Below are 21,177 nucleotides of genomic sequence, written 5' to 3'. Positions count from 1 at the left end.
AACTGGCCATCGGTCAGCAAGTGGTAAGCAATTGCATTGTGCATCACTTGTTTTGTATATTCCAATACTTTTATTATTATTGTAATTTTATTATTGTTATTATTGTCACTATGAGTTTCTTCCTTTCTGTCGTATTAAATTGTTCTTATCTCAACCCTCAAGTTTTACTTTTTTTTTTCCTGATTCTCTGCCCCGTCCCACTGGGTGGGGGGGAGTGAGTGAGCGGCTGCATGATGTTTAGTTACTGGCTGGGGTTAAACCATAACAGAAATATAAGAAATATGTAGACATTAAAGCTCATACTTGAACCACCTGCTTCGTGTGCCTAGCTCAGATGTTGTAGTGCCTAAAAAGTAAAAAGTTTTCAGTGACCATTTTTGCCACTAAAAGACTTTGTAAAAGGCATTACAAAAAGTAACCACTCTATGATACAAAACATTTAAAGGAGGAGTCTAGGCTTTTTACACAACTTTTAAAGGTATTTGCTTCTATAGGCAATGAAGAGAGCCTGAACAACTCTCTGGGATACATAGTGCTCCTGGATGTTAAATCCTTTCAAAAGGACGCACTATGCATGCAGTATGCGTACTGAGGCACCCAACTTGGTAAGCATCCATTCACTCAGGATTCACAATGCTGACTCCACTTTGGCAAACAGACACCGACTATACATGACAGGCATGGTGGTAATGATACCTTTTTCTGGTATTAGAGTGCTCCGCCCCACAGATGAGTGGGGCTTCATGTTCCTAGGAGAGTACTGTAACTACTAATGGCTGCACACAGTGCAGTAAGAACTACTGTCTAGCAAGGAACTCAATATTCGTGAGGCCAGAATGAGCAACTAAACAAGAATCAGGTGGATTTTTTTTAGCCTAATAATGAGAATATTGCCTTAGAGAAATGGTGCATGCTCCATATCCTTAGAATTTTATGTGATAACATTTAAATGCAAGTCTATGCAGCACAAAAACATCACAGCAGTCTTTGCAGGAGGTATTAGGACTGAAGTCTCCTCCTTTGGGGAGCTACTATCCATAGATGCAAAATTTATATTAGAGGATAAGCAAGAGAGAGCTTAATGTATAGTCATTCCTCTGGGAAATGAAAATCCTGGATTCTAATTTGTTGATGCCTTCAGAGAATTCTAATTGGTAGTGAGATGTGGGGAGTCTGCACAGCCTCTGCTTATCAACACATCCCGGACAGCAGCAGCTGATGTGAGAGGGAGTGTCACATGGGAAAATATTACCCCAGACTGTTTGTTCTCTGAGAGGGTGTTTGCCCCCAAACCAACAATGTTGTGGGGAGACTAACAATGACAAAGTTTACCTAAGGCAACCATCAGATAGTAACCAGGGGATTACCATGAAACTTTTGAGGAGAGAAGGAACCACCTTGAAAAGAAGCATCAAAATTCATGACTGGGGGAAGAGACCTTAGAGTGAGAGCAAGGTAAAGAACAGCAGCCTAACCAGGTTTGATGTACCAGCACTGCAACCTTCTGTCTAGGCCTGGCAGAGCAGCCTCCCTGTTGGATGCTGCAAGCAACCTGCGTTTCTACTACTGGACTGACAGAACAGGGTTAAACTTAAATATATAGTGACCCACACCTCGAGCGTGTGTAGGGGAGCTCACGGGGAGCTTTCTCACTGGTGTGTGCATTAGTAGACTGTAGGAAATGGCATAGACAGACAAAGCTAGAGCACGCACATTTCCAACAGAAAGGGTGCTTAAATAGCTGAACATGCATTCTCAGAAAAGGGAACGTATGCTTGTAACTTCCACCCGTCTTTGAGAGAGAGTTTGCATGCATAACCAGGCAGTTTGAGTATACTCTTTGGAATTAGTTTTAGGAAGGTGTTCAGAAATTTGTAGGTATGTATTAATATTTGGCAAGTGCCTAGTGCTGCGGCTTGTCTGTTGTGTAGCTGATACTGAGCCTTTTCACTGATACCAGTTCACTGATTGTCAGTTACTTGCCATTAATAATAAATCAATAAACAACTTTGGTACTGATTTGATTTAAATCATGCTAATTGAACAGTTTTCCCCCTGTGATAATGACATAGATTTTTCCTTTGCAAATATTATTTAGGCTAACATGATATGAACCTCTGGTTGTCTTCTTGTTCTATTAAAAAAAAATAAATTAGCAAGTATATCAGCTACATAGAGGTTATAATTCTGTATTTTCTTACCTATAATACCCTAAAATACAAGTATGCTTGTTATTTTCCAGTGCCTATGTTATTTTAAAAAGATACACTGCTTATATCAAAAAACAGCTTTAGAAGCTTTAGACCTCCCTCAGAAGTAAAAAAATAACCCAACCAAAACTCTGGTTTTAGTGACTTACAATTTTTAAATATTATCATTTGCCTTAGCACTTCTGAATATCTTTGACAAATCAGTCTCCAACATAATATGTGCTTATTATTTAAGTCAGAAAATATAATCAAAAAGAATTCCTTATTGTGTGTACTGTTTAGAGACTTGTATTTGCACTGTTAAAAACAAATGTTAAAAGTAAAAAACTCAGCCTCTCAAACAACACTGTTTCTGAAATCTTTAATGAATAATTAATGGCAAATTGACTGATTAGTTCCTGCTAAAAGCCTACTTAACCTTTCCAGGGATTATATTAAGATAATAGTTGCTAAACAAAAAGTTATTAGAACTAGAAAATACTTAACAAAAATCAGTTTTGAAGATGAGTTCTAGTTGGTAGGAAAAATAGTGAGGATGTAGGTTATTCTACACCTTGCTACCTTGGGGCATGTGTAATACAGATATCAGCTTGGCTACAAGAACCAAACTGTTACCAACTTTATAGTCATGTTTCCAGTCTCTAGGATCTCTGTGGTCCTCTGTCATATACACATCTTAGGCATTCATCATCAGACTGACTCAAAGAGGGGAACTCAGATGACACAGATGTCTTTTCAGGCTTTTATTAAAGTCCTGACATATGGATTAAGAGACTGGCATTTCTGCTGCTACTTCTTCCCTCAAAGTTTCTGTTTCCTCATCATCTCCTTTTTTTAATTTCTTCACTATTTCTCTGTCTTTTGCCTACTGTTTTAAAAGCCTGGTTTCACCAGGTAAGGCTGCATCTTTTGCAAAAAGGTTGACTAGAGAAGGGGCAAAAACCACGGAACTGAAAGCAACTGAAAGCTTATAGAAGCGTGTTAGTTTTCAGAGCAGTAGAAACGTCACATGTTATGGGCACTATACCTGTCTCTCTCCTATAGTGGGAATTTCAAATAAAAGTCAGCACCAGAAAAAGAAACCGCATTTTCTTTTACTTCCTTTCCACTTAGCAGTATATTTTTCTCTTCAGGAAAGCAGGTTCAGAATCCAGTAAGACCTGTAGCACTAGTCTTAATTGCCTCAATTAACATAATCTTTCCTCAAAAAGAAGAATTATTCCCACTACCAATACTATTCTCATCTAATTTACTCTCAGTGACAAAAGGCAAAGGGAATAAACAATGTTGTAAGAAAAAAAAAAAAAGACCGTAATACTTTGCATTTTCAATAATCTGTTTTCCTTCTTTTTCATTATTTTAAATGTTTAAAATATTTTTGCTGGCGTTTTTCTTTTTTTGTTGTTGTTGTTACAGAAGTATTCAAGCAAAAAAAATATCTGCATTTTAAATCCTAAAGCTTTTCTAACCAGATTATATTGTCACATGAGAGTCATTGCAACACTTAAAATCTGGGGCAAATTAATTTTCTCAAAAATTAACACAACATAGGACTGGTATGACACATTCTGATCTTCCATATTGGTAAATTAATCCCTAAATACACTCTCAGTTTATGGATATTCCACAACCTGAGGAGCACAAGAAAAAGTGCTACAGTCTAATGCAAAATAAATTATATTTGAGCAGTAATGGATGCAAAGTGTGTCAAAATTATAGCTAGCTCATCCTAAGAAGTTTAGGCTATAAATACTTACCAAAATGAGCAACTTCTGGTGACTCAACCTTTTTCAAAATCATTTCTGTAACCAGTTCTTCTGAAATACTTTGACCTTTAAAAAGCAATTCTTGACACTAAGGTAAAATGCAAAACATAGTCTTATATAATATGTATTTGTCAAGAATGTGACAAAACATACTAGAAGATTAGACCTTTACCTTAAGCCCATATTCTGTTTCTTCATGAATATTCATTTGAATTACTTCTAAAGCTGAGGAAGTACATCAGACAGAATAAAAATAATTAATAAAAAATATTTTATATGCAGATACATACATACACACACACATAGGAATATGTATGTGCGTTCCATGCAACCAGAGTATTTTTGAATTAGTAGCCATTATATTTAGGGCCTTTATTATATGTTGTCCATCCAGAACTTGGTGCCTTCCGACAATGTCTGGGTAGATGTTTTTCCCTACAATTTAACCCTATAGATACTACAGACAAATGCACAACAGCAGCCTTGGAAGGTTATTTCAACTACCAATTTATACCAGATTAGCATTACTGCTGTGTAATCCAGAGATGAGTATTTGAGCTCTAACACTTCCCAAATTTTAAAAGCAAGTTTTAGAAAAAGAACTGCTCAGACACACAAACCCATCTGCTTTAAAAAAGCCCTTAAAAACCTACTCCTTATACAGTCCAATTATCTAAAATTAAATACTAAATTTGACACCCATCAAATTCAAAGACCTGCCCTCTGTCTCTGTGGACAGTGACATCAGAGCAGAATGATCCTGGAATTCTTTCACACTTCCATACCATTGAAATAAGCAGACAATTAACGAAAGTTTTCAAGAATGACCCTTAAGGCTACATCTATACTACTAATAAACCAGGCAAGGGAAAGATCCTGAAGCCAGGTGGCTTATGCCTATACAGCTAAAATCTTTCTTCTCGAAACATAGTGGCTGTTTTCAAACGGTTCCTATGAGTAATGACTGTTGCACATACTGTCCTTCATAATATGAACAGATGCTCGGGAGAGCAGTATTTGCCATAGGCCAAAACTGAGACAGAGAATGTACTAACAAACAACACAGACAACTGAAAATCAGCACTGTACATGTACCCTGGCCCTGTTTTATTTATGAGTATTGAAGTATTAATTAGATAAATGGATAGAAAGTATTTTGTCAAATTGAAAAGACTGTGAACACCTTTCCTATTTAGTAATTCTCTATTTTGGATTGTTTTTTAAATAAATAACACAGTGCAGGACAGATATTGATACACTGCAGCAAGTACAGTGGAGGGCACCAAGATGATTAGACGTGTTGAACGTACTAGGAGAGGCCAAAAGAACTGGCCTTGTTCAGCCTGGAGAAAACAGGGCAGCTGTAATTGCTGTCTAAAACTACTTACTGGGAAGGCACAAAGACAGACCCACTGTCTTCACAGAAGTGCAGATAGGACAGCAAGCAACAGACACAAGTAAGAACAGGAGAAATTCCAATGGGGTAATTAGGAGGAATTTTTCATCGTGAAGGTAGTCAAACATTGGAAAGTGTGCCCAGGGAGGTGGTGGAGTCTTTGACCTTGGAGACACTCCAGATTCGAAACAGCCCTGAGCAACCTTCTTTAGTTGACCCTGCTTTGAGTGTGAGGTTGGTCTCAGTGACCTCTGGAGGTCCTTTCTGAGCTAAATTATTCATGTTTCTGTATGCTGAATTTGTTTCTTTCTTTTTTGATGTGGAAAATGAAAGAAAACCATTAGCGAAAGTTGAAGGAATGTGTATATGTACACATGTGTGGGTACAATAGACAAAAGGAGATTAAAAGAAATACCATGAGCAAAAGAAGAAAAAAATAATTCTTTGAATCTACTAGAAATAAAGCACAAAAATGCAATAAGTGGGATTTACTTCAGTCATTAAGAAAAACCTTCTAATGGCAAAGACTGTGTTACAGAGATAGACGGCCCAGAGATTTTTAAAAACAAAATTGACAGACATTTGTCAGTAATGGTTTAAATACATTCAAACAATGTGGACTGGCTTAAGTACATTCCTAACGTCCCTTCCGATTTTGGTTTGATCAATGTTTTGGGCCATTTTGTGTTAGATAATCCTATGAATTAAAAATTCTATATTTACATAAGTCAAAAAAGCACTGAATTTTACCATATTATAGTTCCAAATCTTCAAAATAAGATAAAGATACTTCATTTGATAAATAACCCTACATATTCACAGGAATATGAAGTGTTACACTGTCCACTAGAGGGCTTTTATTAGAGCAATAAAAAAATAGTAGGGGACACATTTAAAAGAAAAAATGTAATGAAAATCAGTATATAAAGAGTTAGTTCATAACCAGAACAACTGTATACATATAATCCATAAAATCAGATTTATAATTTGGTGTCCCCAAAGAGGCACTCAAGAAATTGCTTCATAGTTAAGGTTATTATGTGCTTTCTTTTCTTCTACTTAAAAAGATTATATTAGCCTTCAAACTGGTAGGACAAATTTGGTGGAAAAGTTTTATTTTTTCAAAAAGCTTAAGTGAATGAATTTATGAATTATAATGTCATGGATACAAAAATATTACCAGGGCTTAAAAAAAAAAAAACAACAACAGATTTTTTAATATTTTTTTAGTTACTGCTGGCAAAATTAGTACAAAGGAAAACTGCCAGAGACTTAATTATTTTTTGTAGGAACCTAATTTCATGCTGAGATGCCTCAAAAATGAAAAAAAAATAAATATCTCTAGTGATAAGTTGATAGGGAATAAGATAATGTTATAAGCAACAGGTTTTACTCTACAGATCTTCAAAAATCTTTGATGAGAGGGACTGTCAGAAATGGAGCTGGATAGCTTAGAAAATGAAATGATGTCTTGTGTTCTGGTAAATGCATGGTGGGAGAAATTAACTACACCTTCTGTAATAAGCCAATATTTTTGTTTTAGAAATTTTAAAGTGCCAGCTCCCATTCCTTCCATTATTACTTATACTGATACAAAAGTTACACTTCTGTTTCCTGGAGTACATCCCCCCTTGTATTAGGCACTGCACAAACAGAAAGGAAAGATCTTCCTATTTTTTCATGGTCTGTATTGGAAAATCTCTGTGCTCTCTGGAGTTGAATGAGTTGCCTCCATGTGAACAAGAAGGGTCACATGAATTACGTTACAGGATTGGGAATAGAATTTGATTATTATGTGTTACGTATATCCGCTTCTGGGTTTAAAAAAAAAAAAAAAAAGTTATTTTCTAAGCCTCTCTATAACTAAAAGGCTATTTTTCAGCAATTGCATTTCTGGCAATATGGTCCTTATCAGTAGTCTTTACTGCAGTCAGAAACATGCCATTTTGAATTACAGGGAACAGCAAGTATATTTGAAACCAAATGATACTATGAAGCCAATGCAATGTTCCAAATATAGTGTATGTTTACCTTCTATGAAAATGCATTTCCATATTTCTGCTAGTTTTCTAGCTAATGTTTTCTTTCCAGAACCCTTAAAATGAAAAATACACATTTAAAAGAAAAACAAGCAAAAGGAAAAAAACCCCAAACTTATTACTTAATAAAGAATATATTTTCATATGATAAAAACAATTAAAAGCTACCATCAGGATTAGGTCCTCTGAGTTATGCACTGTGCAAACACACACACTCTTTTTAATACCATCTTCTATTTTATACTGCCTAGCATTGCTAATAATCACTGTTACTGCCCTTTGCAGTTAATTATCTCCAGAGTAATTATACTGACTTTGTTTCTGAGTAACTCTATCTAAAACTCCACTATGATTTGCCCATAAATTCCTATGAGAAACTCTTTAGACTGAAATTTATTATCTTCATTCTCAAAGCAAATTATGATGCAAACCTGTTCAGCTGTTTCTGAGTAAGATACATAGGGATAGTATTCTTTGACTAAAACAATAAATACATAAAAATTGCCCTTGTTAGTCCACAAATCTGGTTTAGATACTGACAAAATGTTTATTTTATCACTTACGTGAATCCTGAGAAAGCAACATAACCAAGAGGAATGAGGCCTCTAAGAGCACAGCTACCTGAATGGGATTTTGCAAAACTCACCATCTTCCACCCTCTAGGATTATGCCCTTTTTTCAAGGGCATACAAGACGACCTTTTTTGACAGTCTGTTCGCCCTAGATAAATTTTGTGATTAAAAAATAGTAAAAAACAAAAAATAAATCACATTCCCAGTTAACAGTGTACCAGCAAACACTCCAAACTACTCATACCTTACATTTTACAGGAGTGATGAGAATATACGTATTTTGCTTTGCTTTAATGGCACAATGTTTTTAACTTAAAAGATACATCTTAAATAAGATAGATGCTCTACATTTAAGCCATATAAAGAAAAGATATTATCATAAAAATAGAATATTTAATTCCCTGCTCTCCTGACGAGGCCTGTGCAATTTCAACCCTTTGTTAAAATTTATATTAATATCAAAGCATCTACTGAAGGCAATGATTTCAGATGAGAATATATATTTATTATATGCTTTTTGCATTGTCTTTCACTGAGTATTTTATGCTGGTTTGGTCTATAAAAATGTAAAGTTTCCTTTCTCAAGTAAGGTTAGACATTTGGTGTTTGTTTAAAACTAAGCGAGCCAGTCTACTTTGATTTTCTACTGAGCTGAATGCACTCTTTCAAGTCTCATGGTGACCATAAGGCACGCTTGTTGGCTATCACTTTATACATCTCACTGTGATGTTTGCAAGTCATCCACTTGCAGAACACCACCTTGCCTCCTTTCTCAGTTTGGTCAGAAGTAAAGATGTGCAGTCAAGCATTACCCAGCAACTGGAGCCAAGGAGTACAAAAGGATGCAGACCTGTGCAAACGCTAGGGACTGGGAGCCTTCCAGCCTGCTGAAAGTCTCCGAAGAAAGGAAACATAGCTGCATCTTAGCACTATGGCCATTTCCCATGATATAATCTGCCACCATCATGTGACTATGTGCTGGCATACTGCACCGCATAGGATGGTTCTACATTAGTATGGGGTGTGGTGCAGAGAGGGACTGGGGCTTGTTTGGGTGGGTCAACTGGCATTGAAGTTTGGGCTGATTGCCAGCTCTAGGTGCACACCATTGGCCTTTCCACCTGCTAGGCAGTGCAAAGCAGATTTCCGTAGGGTCATTTCAGTCTCTGTTGCGGTACCTAACAGAATCACACACAAACGCAGATGGCAAGCTGCTAGAGGACCTTATGTTCACACCGGCTGTGGGGTGCTCTGAAGGCAACTTTCATGGGCAACTGCAATGTTCAAGAGGAAAGCAGCTTTCAGGGCACCAGTGCTGCGTTTAACTGCATAGCAGATTCAGTATAGTCATAAGGCAAACATGCACCAAAAAAGAACCCCCTTCAGCAAACTAAGGCACTAATGTAAAACCACCCATGGAGTCTCCTGCATTTGGGAAAAAGAAATCTGGGAAGTCTAGGATTACAAAACATCAAATTTTCCTAAGTAAAGGAGGCCACAAATTATTTGAGAAAAAGACAGACCTTGAACTATAGTTAAAATATAGTACAAATCTCCTTACCAGGACATCTTGGTGGATTTCCGTTATTCCCAAATATATGACATACAATTACGTCAAAGTTTGAATATTAAAGTTAAAATATCTAATACCTCATTGCATGTCTGTAAGTCAGTATATTAATCTGAAGGCTCTTTTGTGCCTATTTATGTCTTTAATCTGTCAAGTTTTTTAAAAGTTAGACTACTGAAATAACATAAAAACAATCCAGTTGCCAATGGGAAAAGAGAAGAAACTTTTCAAGCTACATGTGACTTTTAAGTACAGTAATAACACTTTTAATTGTAATTGACTGGTCACTCAGGCAAAAAATTGGCCTCATTAAATGAGATCAGAATCTTTAACACACTCTGCAGGATTTGCAAAGTGGAAAAGATAAGAAAGTAGGTCTTTGACCTTTTTGGCAGCATCACTAAACTAATGTTTTGAAAGGAAAAGTAAAATTGTTAGCAGAATATCTGGAGAAAAAACTTCTATCAGACATCTTACTGGCTTTCCAAGGATAATTAAGCAAGTGGGCTTGGACAACAGAAAGGATTTTTCAGCTTCATCTTCGTCGAAGATATCTGCAAAGGGCTGAGCTTGTTTTTCCTCTTGTGAAGCCATATATGATCTAAGACTGGGAGAAAAAGAAAGCTTGTTATAAAATGCAGTAACTTACATATCTGTAAAATGACACATACTTAAAAATGGAACTGAAAAATAATGTGATACAAGGCGAATTGCTTTGTAACAAAATTTGCTATAAGAAGAAAAAGCATTTAGAGAACATACTACAATGCACTCATTACTAAGAGAAGAGCTGCTTCTGAAAAATTAAGGGGTTGTTGGAACTACCCCCAATCCCCAGCTGCAGCTATATGGTTGTTGATAATGACTTCTTCCTGACTCTCAAATTGCCTGTTGCTCTTTTTGAAACAGCATGTAGTTGTTTCATTGCCTTTTCCTTCCTGTTCCAATTACCACACAGTTGTAACTTCTCTGTGGTCCCTGAAATGGACCATGGCCCTGCTAAGACCTTTGCTTGTGAGCTTCAGCCACAGAAGAGCCCAATCATGGTCAATGGAACTACTCGCTGTGTCCACAGCTAGGTACACAACTAAGGCTTTGCAGAATTAAATCATGGTTCATGATCTGTTCTGTAATCCTCTCATAACTCCCAGCTCTTCCAGGACTGCACGAGATTGCACATCCAGTGCTATGCTACAAAGTAAAGCAGAAGCAAGTTTCGAATTAAGGTAAGCTGGAGCAAAATTCAGGTGGGCCTTCCGAGCAAATGGGGTCAAAAACCATGAGATTGATGAAGCATGGCTTTGAGAAAGCATACCTTTCAAGAAGCATTTTTTCAAGAAAACATTGCTTTCTTTAGAGGGCCACTTAAGTCTCAGCCCCCAGCGCACCCCATTTTTAAATTAAAAAATTCTACTTCAGGATGAAAATCTGAAAAAATTTGTTTTGAAACATCAAACTGAAACGTTCTGACACTTTCAGAGTAAGACCTTCTGAGCGATAGGGACAGTATTTCAATATTTAAAAACCCACCACGCACAGACCAGCGCTCCATTTCTCTCATGGAAACGCACTAGCTGAACTTCACCTGACATTTCCAGCAGTTTCACTCCTTCCCGAACCTTCACAATTACGGCGCAATTTCCTAATTACAAAAAACACCCCAACCAAACTAAAGAAATAAACCAGACACCCCCCCCCCCGCCCCGACTAAAAGCCAGGCGGGGCCTTGTTACCCCCCCTGCCCTCCCCGCCCCTCCAGCACGCCCCTGACCGGCAGCTCGAAGACGATCGCCGCGGTCGGCGCCCCTCAGGAGCGGGGCTGTTGGGGGGGGGGGGGGGTCACTTACGTTGAGCAAAATGGCGGCGCAGGGGGCACAGCGGGGGCGAAACAGCCGCCGGCCGCTCCCCGCCGCCGCCGGCTCGTGTACGCCCGTAACCCGGGCAACCGAAGAGCACCGCCCCCTTTCCCTTCGCCCCGCCCCCTCGGAAGGCGGGTGAAGGCGGAGACACGCCCCCAAAGCCCGCGCGGGGAGGTGCCGCGGGCGGTAGGGGGCGGAGCTTCGGAGCTGTTCCTGGTGCTGACTCCTGCGGGCGGACCCACAACGAGGGGGGCCCGGCGGGAGCAGCCGCGGCTGACGCCGCCGCCGCCGTCGCCTCGCCTGCCCCGCTGAGCCGCCCCCGCCGCGGCGGGAGCGGCGCTGCCGAGGGGCCACGCGTGACGCGGCTCCACCGCCCCCTCGGGCGGCGGCGCAGGCGCTTTCCCTCCCTCCCTCCCCCTCTCTCTCTCTCTCTCGCCCGCCGGTGGGCGCGCCTGCGCGCTGGCGTACCGGCACTTCCGGCTTCCACCCGTCCCGGTAGCGGGGTTGGTCTCCGGTCCCCAGCTCCGTCGCGTTGCCCCCGCCCTGTCCCCTTGCCCGCCTTACCGGCAGGAGTTCTGCTTTGCCTCGGCTGCTGGCGGGCAGCCCCCCTTCCCCCTCCTGCCCCCGCCGTGCCTTGGGGCCGGGGCAAGGCCCGAGCCCTGCGCGGCCGCCATGCCGGCGGCGGCCGCCGCCGCCGCCCCCCTGATCAGTTCAGTGCAGAAGCTGGTGCTGTACGAGACCAGGGCTGTAAGTAGCGTCTGCCCCCCCCCCCCCCCCCCGCCCCGCCGCTGCTACCGGGGGCCGGGGAGGAGCCCCGCCTGACGGCCCCCGTCCTGGGGCAGAGCCGGCGGGGGATGCCCCTGCTCCCCTGTCGTGGGGCTGCTGCCTCAGCTGGCCTGCAGCTTGTCAAAAAACCCTTCGTGACCTTTCTGTTGTTGTTGGTTTAGGTTTTTTGGTGGTTTTTTTTTTTGGTCACGCGTCCAAAACATACCAATAACTAAAAAAAGTCTTTAAAATTCTAGTCTTCCCCGTGTCTCTGCCTTGTGACTTAAACAAAGAGCTGGTTTCTAACCTAAGCCTGGGGTCTGTAAGCTCGGGCCCCTGCGCTGCCAGGCGGCGGGGGTGGCGGCTGGGGCGAGGGGGGTGAAGTTTAGGCCCCACGTTGCTGTTGGTGTTTGCACAGCTACCTGCTTGTTTTGTTGTGTGGTTGCTGTCACTCAGCCCGGGTAACAGTGCTGACTCGTATACTGTGATTAAAACTGGACAGCTGAAGTTGTCTGCAATAAAAGATTTAAGATTTGAATTAAGAATTTAAACAGGGTGGCTGCAGTGGTTATCGCCCACACCTGTCTCTCTGCTACTTCTAAGAGATTCCAGTGCTTGTTGTCTGAATGGCTTGTGGAACAACTTCTAGAGTTTTCAGCCTTGCCTCTGGAAGTCAGCTGTTGAAGATTTTTAGCATTCCTTAATATTCCATTGCAGAAACTGGAGAGATGTGTTATTCACAGAACTTTCTGCTGCGGGCAAAGTGGATTGGAGGTTTGAATGATAATTGCTTCTTTAGCCATGTGATGAGCACCATGTGTGAGTCAGAATCCGAGTCTTACTGTAAATAACCTGAGATAATACCACTGTGTTTATCATCCTTTAGTTCCCAATCACATTTCTTTGCGTAGTTTCTCTTGTTTCATAGTATGGGGTTTTTTTTCACTTGAGGTAGTTTTGGATAGAGTTAGGTACCATGGCTTTAAATGGAACAGTTAGCTCTAGTGCCAAGTTCAGCTGTTACCTGCTGTGATAAAGATAGTTTATACACCGACGTCAGTGTAGCCTCTAGAAAACTTACCAAAATGGCTCGTGTAGGCTGAAAGGAATGCAGTTTGGCCTGTGCAAGTGGTCCCAATGCAAAGAAGAATCTGACTTGCAGCTTTGGTTCTGTCAGAAGTAGGTTTATGCTTTTTGTGCTAATTCCCCATTAAACAGCCTGTGAAACAGAGGAGGAATATTAAAGCATGCAGAATTATTGGTACCAGTAAATGAAAAACATTGAGGTTACCCTTGCTTTCCAGAATGTTATTTTCTTTCCTATGCCTAAAGGCATTTTGATGGCTGTCTTAATCATCTTACTCAGCATTGCTGGAAAACACTTGTTTTATTTTCAGCTAAATTGTTGCTATATGGGGGGAGGGCAATGGGGAAATAAGTTTCCCAAGTCAGGTCCTGAATTACTGCATTTAGTTGTTCTTGGCTCACAATTCATACTACTTCTCAGATAGCTAAGATTTGGTTTTTTGTGACTGGCATGCATGGATATCTGGCTTCTCTCTGAGCTTTAAGGCTCAGTTGCTGAGAGACAACCTGCTATTTACAGAGACAACGTTACGCTTTAGGGTTCTGTCAGCTAGCTACAATTCTCTAGGCCTTTCAAGTTGATCCTGTTAGTTCAGGAACCACAGCTTTTCACATCTGGCTAGTGGTAGCTGGCAGTATCTGCCCGAGTGGGCGGGTTTGCCCATGCTTTGCTGTGTTCAGCATTCAGTCAGGGGCAGATCCAGCAGTCCTGATTGCTTCAGGAGGCAAGATGGTTTTGATCAGCTATGAAAGGCACCGGTTTGTGGATCAGCATGTGCCACTTGAAATGTGTTAGCTGAGTAATGGTGTCTCAAAGCTGTTTCTTCAGTCGCTTCTTGTGGGTGATGAAAATGGAGTTTTTTTCCTGAATGTGGTTATGTTCTTACTTAAAAAATGAAGAAGTGCGAATTGCAGTGCTTTGAGTTCTGATATTCAAATTCTAGTCCTTTTTTCAAAAGGAAAAATGCTATAGGAATCATTTTGGTGTAATTATTTGAAAAGGTTTGATGCACTTAATAAACTCACAGACTAATGTGGGTTAGAAGGGATTTCTGGAGATCATCTGGTCCAGCCCCCTGCTCAAAGTAGCTTCAACAAGAGCATGATGCTCAGGGCTGTGTACAGCTGAGTTTTGAATACCTCCAGATATGTAGATTTTACAGCCTCTGCAGAAAACATGTTCTAGTGCTTGACCACCCTCATGGTTTAAAAGAAAAAAGGGGGGGGGAGAGAAATTCCTTATATTAAGTAGGAATTTTGCATGTTTCAACTAGTATCTGTTGCATCTTGTCCATCCACTGTTCACTCCTTGGAAGAGTTTGGCTCTGTCTTACCTACACCTTCTCATTAGACAGTTTTAGACAGGAGTGAGATCCTGCCAAAGCTTTCTGAAAGCTGAAAAAAACCCAGTTCTCTCAGTTTCTCCCAGTACAACATGTGCTCTGTCCTCCTGATCACCTTGGTAGCTCTCTGCTGGACTCACTGTGGTATGTCAATGTCTTATCTTGTACTGCAGAGCCCAAAACTGGACTTCAGGCTTGATCAAGTCACAGAGAATTTTAGAGGGAAATTGGCCATTACAGCTGATTCAGTGTCATGTTGGGCTGCTGACAAAAGTTACCACTTCTTCTCCCCAAGGTGCCCCTCATGCAGCCTCCTTTGCATAAAATCTCACAATCATGCAGTTACCAGCTGTGACAGTCACTGATGTGACAGAAGCATCACCCAGACATAAAATTGAATAGCTTTCTCCTGGTTCAGGTTACTCTTCTGATTTCCCTAAGGCCATAGGCTTGCTAGATACCATGTAAGCATGTGGACCTGGAGTTGTATCGGATATAGGGTAACACGAAACTGTAAGATTCCTTGTGGAGATCTTGAGTGGGCAAGGAAGAGATGACTTCAGTTGTCACCAGTGGGAGAGACTGTGGTGTTTACACTGATCATACTGCTTATTCCTGTAAACGCCCTCTGTGTTAAAGGAGGAAGAGATGACATGGATGAGAAAGTGGAAGAAGTGGAAATGGTTTAGTGAGGGTTTTTTTTGGTTGATTTTGAGACAGTAGCATTATTTAAGTCAAACAGGAAAGGCTCTGGTGGCGTCACTGGCATCAAACAAGAAAGACTCCTAGAGGCGAGGAGAAACTGAATTCACAGGGTCAATTGAAGCAACAGAGAGCAAAACTCTGTATTTTCTATTAACATTTATATTTAGGGTAGTTGCTGAGACCTACCTTTTAAACTGATGCTTTGGGACAATAAATACCATGGAGATGTGAATTCTATCTCCTCTTTGTCCTGGGAAGTTGAAGGCTTGTTCAGAAGTCAGAAAAATGAACTGGAACAGTTGAAAGATAATTGGCATTGATCTGAATATATTTTATGCATATATTTACTGCTGAAATGCACACCAGAGGGCAGTAAAGATATTTCAGCAATATGACTAGTAAGAAACAAAAGATATTTTCCTCTTTTCTTCAGAAGATGGAACTTTTGTGTATCCCCCAAATGAAGCCCACCTGAAAGCTGTAGGTTAGTTCATTGGAAATTATCATTTCCCTGAGGTGGTGTGACATTGAACAAGTCAATTTGTGCATCTCTATAAAGGCATATCACTTGCCTATCTTTCAGGATATTATGAGGCTTAATTAATATTATTTTATTCTAATCAGGTTCTTCTACAGTCTCCATCTCCACAGTATCCAAATGATTTGCACAAGCTTATTAAGCAATGTGACTAGCATAATTACCTGTAGATTTTTCTGCCCTTTTCCCCAGGGAAAACTGTGGGTTTGGTTTTTTTTGTGGGGTGTTTTTTTAATTTCATTTCTTCTAAAAATAATTGGAACATTTTTATATTAAGAAAAACAAGGTTTGCTTATTTAATGCTGAAGTTAGTGTGTGGTCAAATTGGAAAAACTTTAATGTAGAAGATGATTTCACAGAAAAAGCTACAGAATTTTTACTGAATTAGGAAGTGCACTGATTTATATAGATGGTTATCTGACGCATTTAAAAAATGTTGAAATTAGTGAACAATCTACTGGGCAACCATTAGCTATCATAATTTTCTAGCTAGACGTGGCTATGAAATTTGGTCTCTCTGGAATGGTTTCATGAGCAGAAGACAGCCCCTTTCGGCTGACTGCCCTATTCCCTCTGTAATGGGGTTCTAGGAATGGCAATGGCATAATGGAGCAGAGGATGGAGTTGGGGCAAGAGAATGAGTTTTGTGAAACTCAGGAAAGCACTGTTTCTGCCTTAAATGTCTTGATATACTGCCAGATATATGGCCAATAAAACAGAGAAACTTAATCAACCGGTGTATGTGGGATCTGAGCTCATTTATGTGTATGGCAGATACTTGGTGGAATAGCAGTGATGAGAATACCACAAGTTTTGAAGGGTATATGCTGTTCAGGCAGAACAAAAATAAAGTTCAAAAGAGGTAGCACCACACTGCATGTGAAAGATGTGCCTTCAAATGTCTGCCTACGCTGTTTTGGTGACGTATGTTTTATTTCTTTTGTCCTGTGTTGTCCTAGGTGTCTTCATGTAGTCACTAGATCAAAGGGCGAGAGACTCTCTTATAGATTTGGTTTTATTGTGAATCCACTTTTCTGGATAGAATGGTGATGAGGGGTTTGTTGATAAATGATCACAAATTGATGTATTTAAATGTAACGGAAGGTTGAAGAAAAATAAATATTTTCTTTCACTATTTTTTTATTTTCAAAATGAAGTTTGTTATGGCTCTAAAATGAGTATTTCTCCTTGTTTAAAGTAAGAATTTACTTTATGATTACAAATGTACTGAACGAGGGGTGAAGATAAAATGAGTAAAAAGAATGAGGTTATGAAAAAGGGAACAATCAGTGTTGGGGTAGAAATAAAATTAAATATATTCAACATGCAAATTTGAAGATGTTGGCATACTAAATAGTGGAATGACTGTAAATATTTTGAAGTTGTTCAAGTCAAGGGTGGTGCTGTGACTGGAATGTGACAAATGGATTATTTAATCCATCCTGAAGTCCTGTACATAATTTTCTGTAGGGAAGTAATAGAAAATTGAGGTAAATGACATAAAATGCGCTCTAGACTTACAAAGATGTATCAGATTAACCTGATTGTTTTGCAAATCTTCATCTAAAAAGTAGATGGCCTTATGTATTTAAACCAAATCCTCTATGGAGGTGCAGTGCCACAAGGAAAATCTCTGGCTTTGCTAACGGAAGGAGGGAGGTTAGTAGAGAAGTCAGTGTGGAGTGAATAAGGAATCATCTCATAGGGTTGATGTTTTTCAAGTAATGGTTTTAGGACTGATATACTTCAGCGTTTTCAGTAATGTTATTAGCCCAAAATGTGGGTCAGCTCTGATTAGAGTTTTGAAATATTGCAAATAATTAGGATAATCAGAGCACAAGATATCTGCTCCTGAGGGTCATCATTTCTTGCTAAAAGAAATAATTTGAAATAGAATGGTATACTGTGAACCTTCATGCACCTTAGGATAGATTACACACCAGTGAAAGTTTGTTGAGAGTTTATCCATTCAGAAGCAGTAGAAGGGGAGGAAGAGGGTCTGGGTGTTTTATCTGAAGAAGTGATGGGAGGTTGAGCTGCCAATGAAGTACAACTCTGAAAAAGGCAGATGTGATCTTTTGTCATATGGTCATTAATGAGAAATACTAATGTATCTCTATAACGAGACCTTGTATGGTATATTGTATACACTTTCTGTCCATACTCATTTAAGAAATAAGAATTCAACCAGGAACAGATCCAGTGAGGTAACAGATGCTAGAGATGCCTTGGGAGGAGTAAAGGGACAGCAAGATTTCTTTAGTCTATTGAAGTGAATGCTGAAAAGGCATCCAGTTACTTATGTTTCTGAAAGCATCCAGCAGAATAGGTGCTAAAGAGGGGAGAAGTATTTGGCTAAAGGAAAATATATAGGTTGATGATTAATAGATATAGCTGAAAATTAGAAGGGAGAATCCTGAGGAACCCCTCAGTGGAGCAGCAAGAGCAAAGTCCTGTTTGGGACAAAAAAGCTTTGGTTGCCCTGGGACAAAAGGGAATTACCAAAAGCTGTGACTGTAGGATGCAGAGTGGGTAGCCATTCCTATGTGTCCTGAGAGTGGTGGTGCTTGGCCGGGTGCGTTATTAAAATTGCTCATCTTGAAAGAGCCTCTTTTGAAGAGTTTCAGCAGATTACGGGAAGCAGACAGCATGCCAACTGAATTTTTGCTATTTTCAGGTACGTCTCTTTGCCCCTTCTCATCTCTTCCTTTCTTCATTCTGCCACTTTCTATGAGAGATGAAAGATACTCCCTGAATTGCTGTAGCTTCTATAGAAAGAAAGAACATAGTAGAGTTTTTGCTGTACCTTACATCTAGGTGTAATTATTTTTCTCCCTTTCTTTAGTGTAGTAGAGGAAGAAGGCTGAACCTATACCTTTTTTAACCCTATTTAATATCTTGTTTATGCCTTGAAGATTTCTGACCTACAATCAAGTTCAGTATGTATTAAAACTACCACAAAAATTTGAGGAAGAGGCTTTTTCTTACATAACTTCATGCCTGTTGTGAAGGAGGGTGGAGATTTGATGGCAGGTGACAGTTACCATTGCACTGCCCAGTTAAGCATAGAGACATCCCAGTGTGCTGATCCAAAGTCAGTGTTCACATGAAGGTTCCTCATCTGGCAACCCACTGTGTTTCTTTAGTCTGACAGAAAGTGTGACTAGCATGGAAATACCTTCCTGTATTGGGTGCAGGTGCCCAGACACTGGAGGGCGGCCTCTGTGGGGAGAAGAGGCCGGGGCTGCCCCATGCCAGACATGGCCACTTCCAGCCAGCTCCAACCTCCAGGCACGGCTGAGCCTAGCAGCCAAGATGGAGGCACTTCTGTGAATAACGTATTTGAGCGAGTAAAAAACGCTGTGCAGCAGCTGCGAGAGAGAGGAGTGAGGAAAATTGTGAGAGAAACAGCCCTTGCAGAGGTCAGTGAAAGAAGGAGGTGCTCCAGGCGCCAGAGCAGAGACCTCCTGCAGCCCCTGGGGAGGACCATGCTGGAGCTGGGGGATATTTCCTGAAGGAGCTGCAGCCTGTGGAGAGGACCCACGCTGGAGCAGGGAAAACTGTGAGGTGGAAGGAGCAGCAGAGAGGAACTGCTGCGAACTGACCACAACCCCCCATTTCCCACCCCCCCGCGCTGCTCAGGGCAGGGGGAAGGTAGAGGAGTTGGGAGTGAAGCTGTACCTGAGAAGAAGGGAGAGTTGGGGGGGGGAGGTGTTTTGGGTTTGTTTCTCGCTATCAGAACCTATTTTAATTGTCAATAAATTACATCCATTTTCCTCAAGTAAAGTCTGGTTTGCCTGTGCCTAAATGTTAGGCAATCTCCCTGTCCTTACCTTGACTCATCACCTTTTCCATCTTATTTTCTCCACGTGTCCTGTTGGGAGGGAGTGAGAGAGTGGCTGGGTGGGGGTCTGACAGCTGGCCAAGGTCAACCCACCACACTTCCTTAGGGCTTTTTGGTTTTAGACATATCCGTGGGCTCAACAGGTATCTTTTGCAAGCATTTTGTATAAGTTCTTAAGTGTTCTCTTTATGCTATTTGCAGGTTTCAAAATTGGCTGCATTGGTGCACTGCTGTATTTTTCAAGTAACTTTTAGTGTATTTTCACTTTTTTTTCCCTGCTGATTAAGCTACGTGTTGCCTTTTAACTGAGTGAAATAAGTTTCTTACAGTTCTAACATTCCTTAATGATAATTAGTCCATACAAAGAAGCAAATCATAGTTTTAGATCAGGAGTTCTAAGAAGTATTCTTCTTAAAGAAAAATAAATAAATAATTGTGGGCAGCATGTCTGGTTTCAGAACTATTATCCTGCCATTATAAACAACAATTTGCAGTAAGAAGTTTTTTATTTTGTTTAGACTGCTTTTAGAAGAAGCTATTTTTATTGGTTTGGCTGAATCAAAATATTGATGAAAGAGGGTGCAAAGCCTTTCAGTTAGATTGCTTTGGTTAAAACTTAGTCCCAGGTGGAAGTGACTAATGATTGTTCCTATCTTGTGGTTGCTTAGTGATAATTGTGCAATAAATTAAGCTTCAGTCCAGATCTCATAGCTGCAAGGTGCACTGCTGTGGTTGGTACAGTGCACTTGTTAACAAGTTTCAGCAAAGGCCAAGGGCCAACTAAAACTGGAAACAGCATGTTTCATCTCAGGTGATGGTTGAAGGACTCTGCCAGAGTAGTTTGTATGAGGAATTCTGCACAGTTTCTCCTTGTGTACTGTTCTGTTGAGAAAATACTTTTTTGGTCAAGGTTGTCCATTTATCTAAATGCAGTGGCTTTGCTGTGGTGTGGAATTAAGACACTTGGAAAATGCTTCAGTTTATTCAGTTGAACTTAGTAATAAATGGAGTAAGAGAATAAGGATAGAAACTTCCAGAAAGGTGTCTGTAGCTTACCTGTGGATTCTCATTTCTTCTACTGTAATGATTTTTGTTAAAATATTTGCAAACAGTACAGCGCATTTTAGCTGTGATTTAATTTTACAATTATATTACAACCTCAGAAATTAATTTATTTGATGTTACATGCTCAGTGTTGTGTTGATTTGGTATTTTTCTTTATTCTTTCCTATTATTAATGTGATGGCAAATTTAATTGCAGTACATGTCACTGATACGGTTTTATTTGGGCTCCATATTATCCAGTAAGACAGACTTATTTGTTCATTAGATGCATAAATTTGGCAGTAGAAGCAGCTAATGCTGAAATGTCTTTTTTGTGTTGAATTTTTGCATTGTTAGTTTTCCTATCATCTTTGTTTTCATTTCAGATCTTGAAGGTTGAATATGAGCTGGCATATCATGCCATTTTTCAAGTGATTCCG

General features: G+C 40.2%; 2 protein-coding genes across 2 annotated transcripts in view; one reads left to right on the top strand and one right to left on the bottom strand.

The window, feature by feature from the left end:
* The window catches only part of AK9 (adenylate kinase 9), a 70,794-nt gene extending 60,634 nt beyond the window's left edge, over nt 1-10,160 (bottom strand). Inside the window, exons 1-4 of the mRNA XM_049817681.1 lie at nt 10,031-10,160; nt 7,404-7,467; nt 4,149-4,201; nt 3,968-4,064 (exon numbers count right to left, since the gene is read on the bottom strand). Of these exons, the coding sequence (XP_049673638.1) occupies nt 3,968-4,064; nt 4,149-4,201; nt 7,404-7,467; nt 10,031-10,147 (331 nt within the window). The 5' untranslated portion in view covers nt 10,148-10,160. The remainder of the gene's footprint in view (nt 1-3,967; nt 4,065-4,148; nt 4,202-7,403; nt 7,468-10,030) is intronic.
* A 1,741-nt stretch (nt 10,161-11,901) lies between these two features.
* The window catches only part of FIG4 (FIG4 phosphoinositide 5-phosphatase), a 73,001-nt gene continuing 63,725 nt past the window's right edge, over nt 11,902-21,177 (top strand). Inside the window, exon 1 of the mRNA XM_049818253.1 lies at nt 11,902-12,159. Within this exon, the coding sequence (XP_049674210.1) occupies nt 12,085-12,159 (75 nt within the window). The 5' untranslated portion in view covers nt 11,902-12,084. The remainder of the gene's footprint in view (nt 12,160-21,177) is intronic.

Source organism: Accipiter gentilis, chromosome 15 (genome assembly GCF_929443795.1).
Source record: "Accipiter gentilis chromosome 15, bAccGen1.1, whole genome shotgun sequence".
Classification (NCBI taxonomy): domain Eukaryota; kingdom Metazoa; phylum Chordata; class Aves; order Accipitriformes; family Accipitridae; genus Astur; species Astur gentilis.
This window is presented reverse-complemented; position numbering and strand designations above follow the sequence as displayed.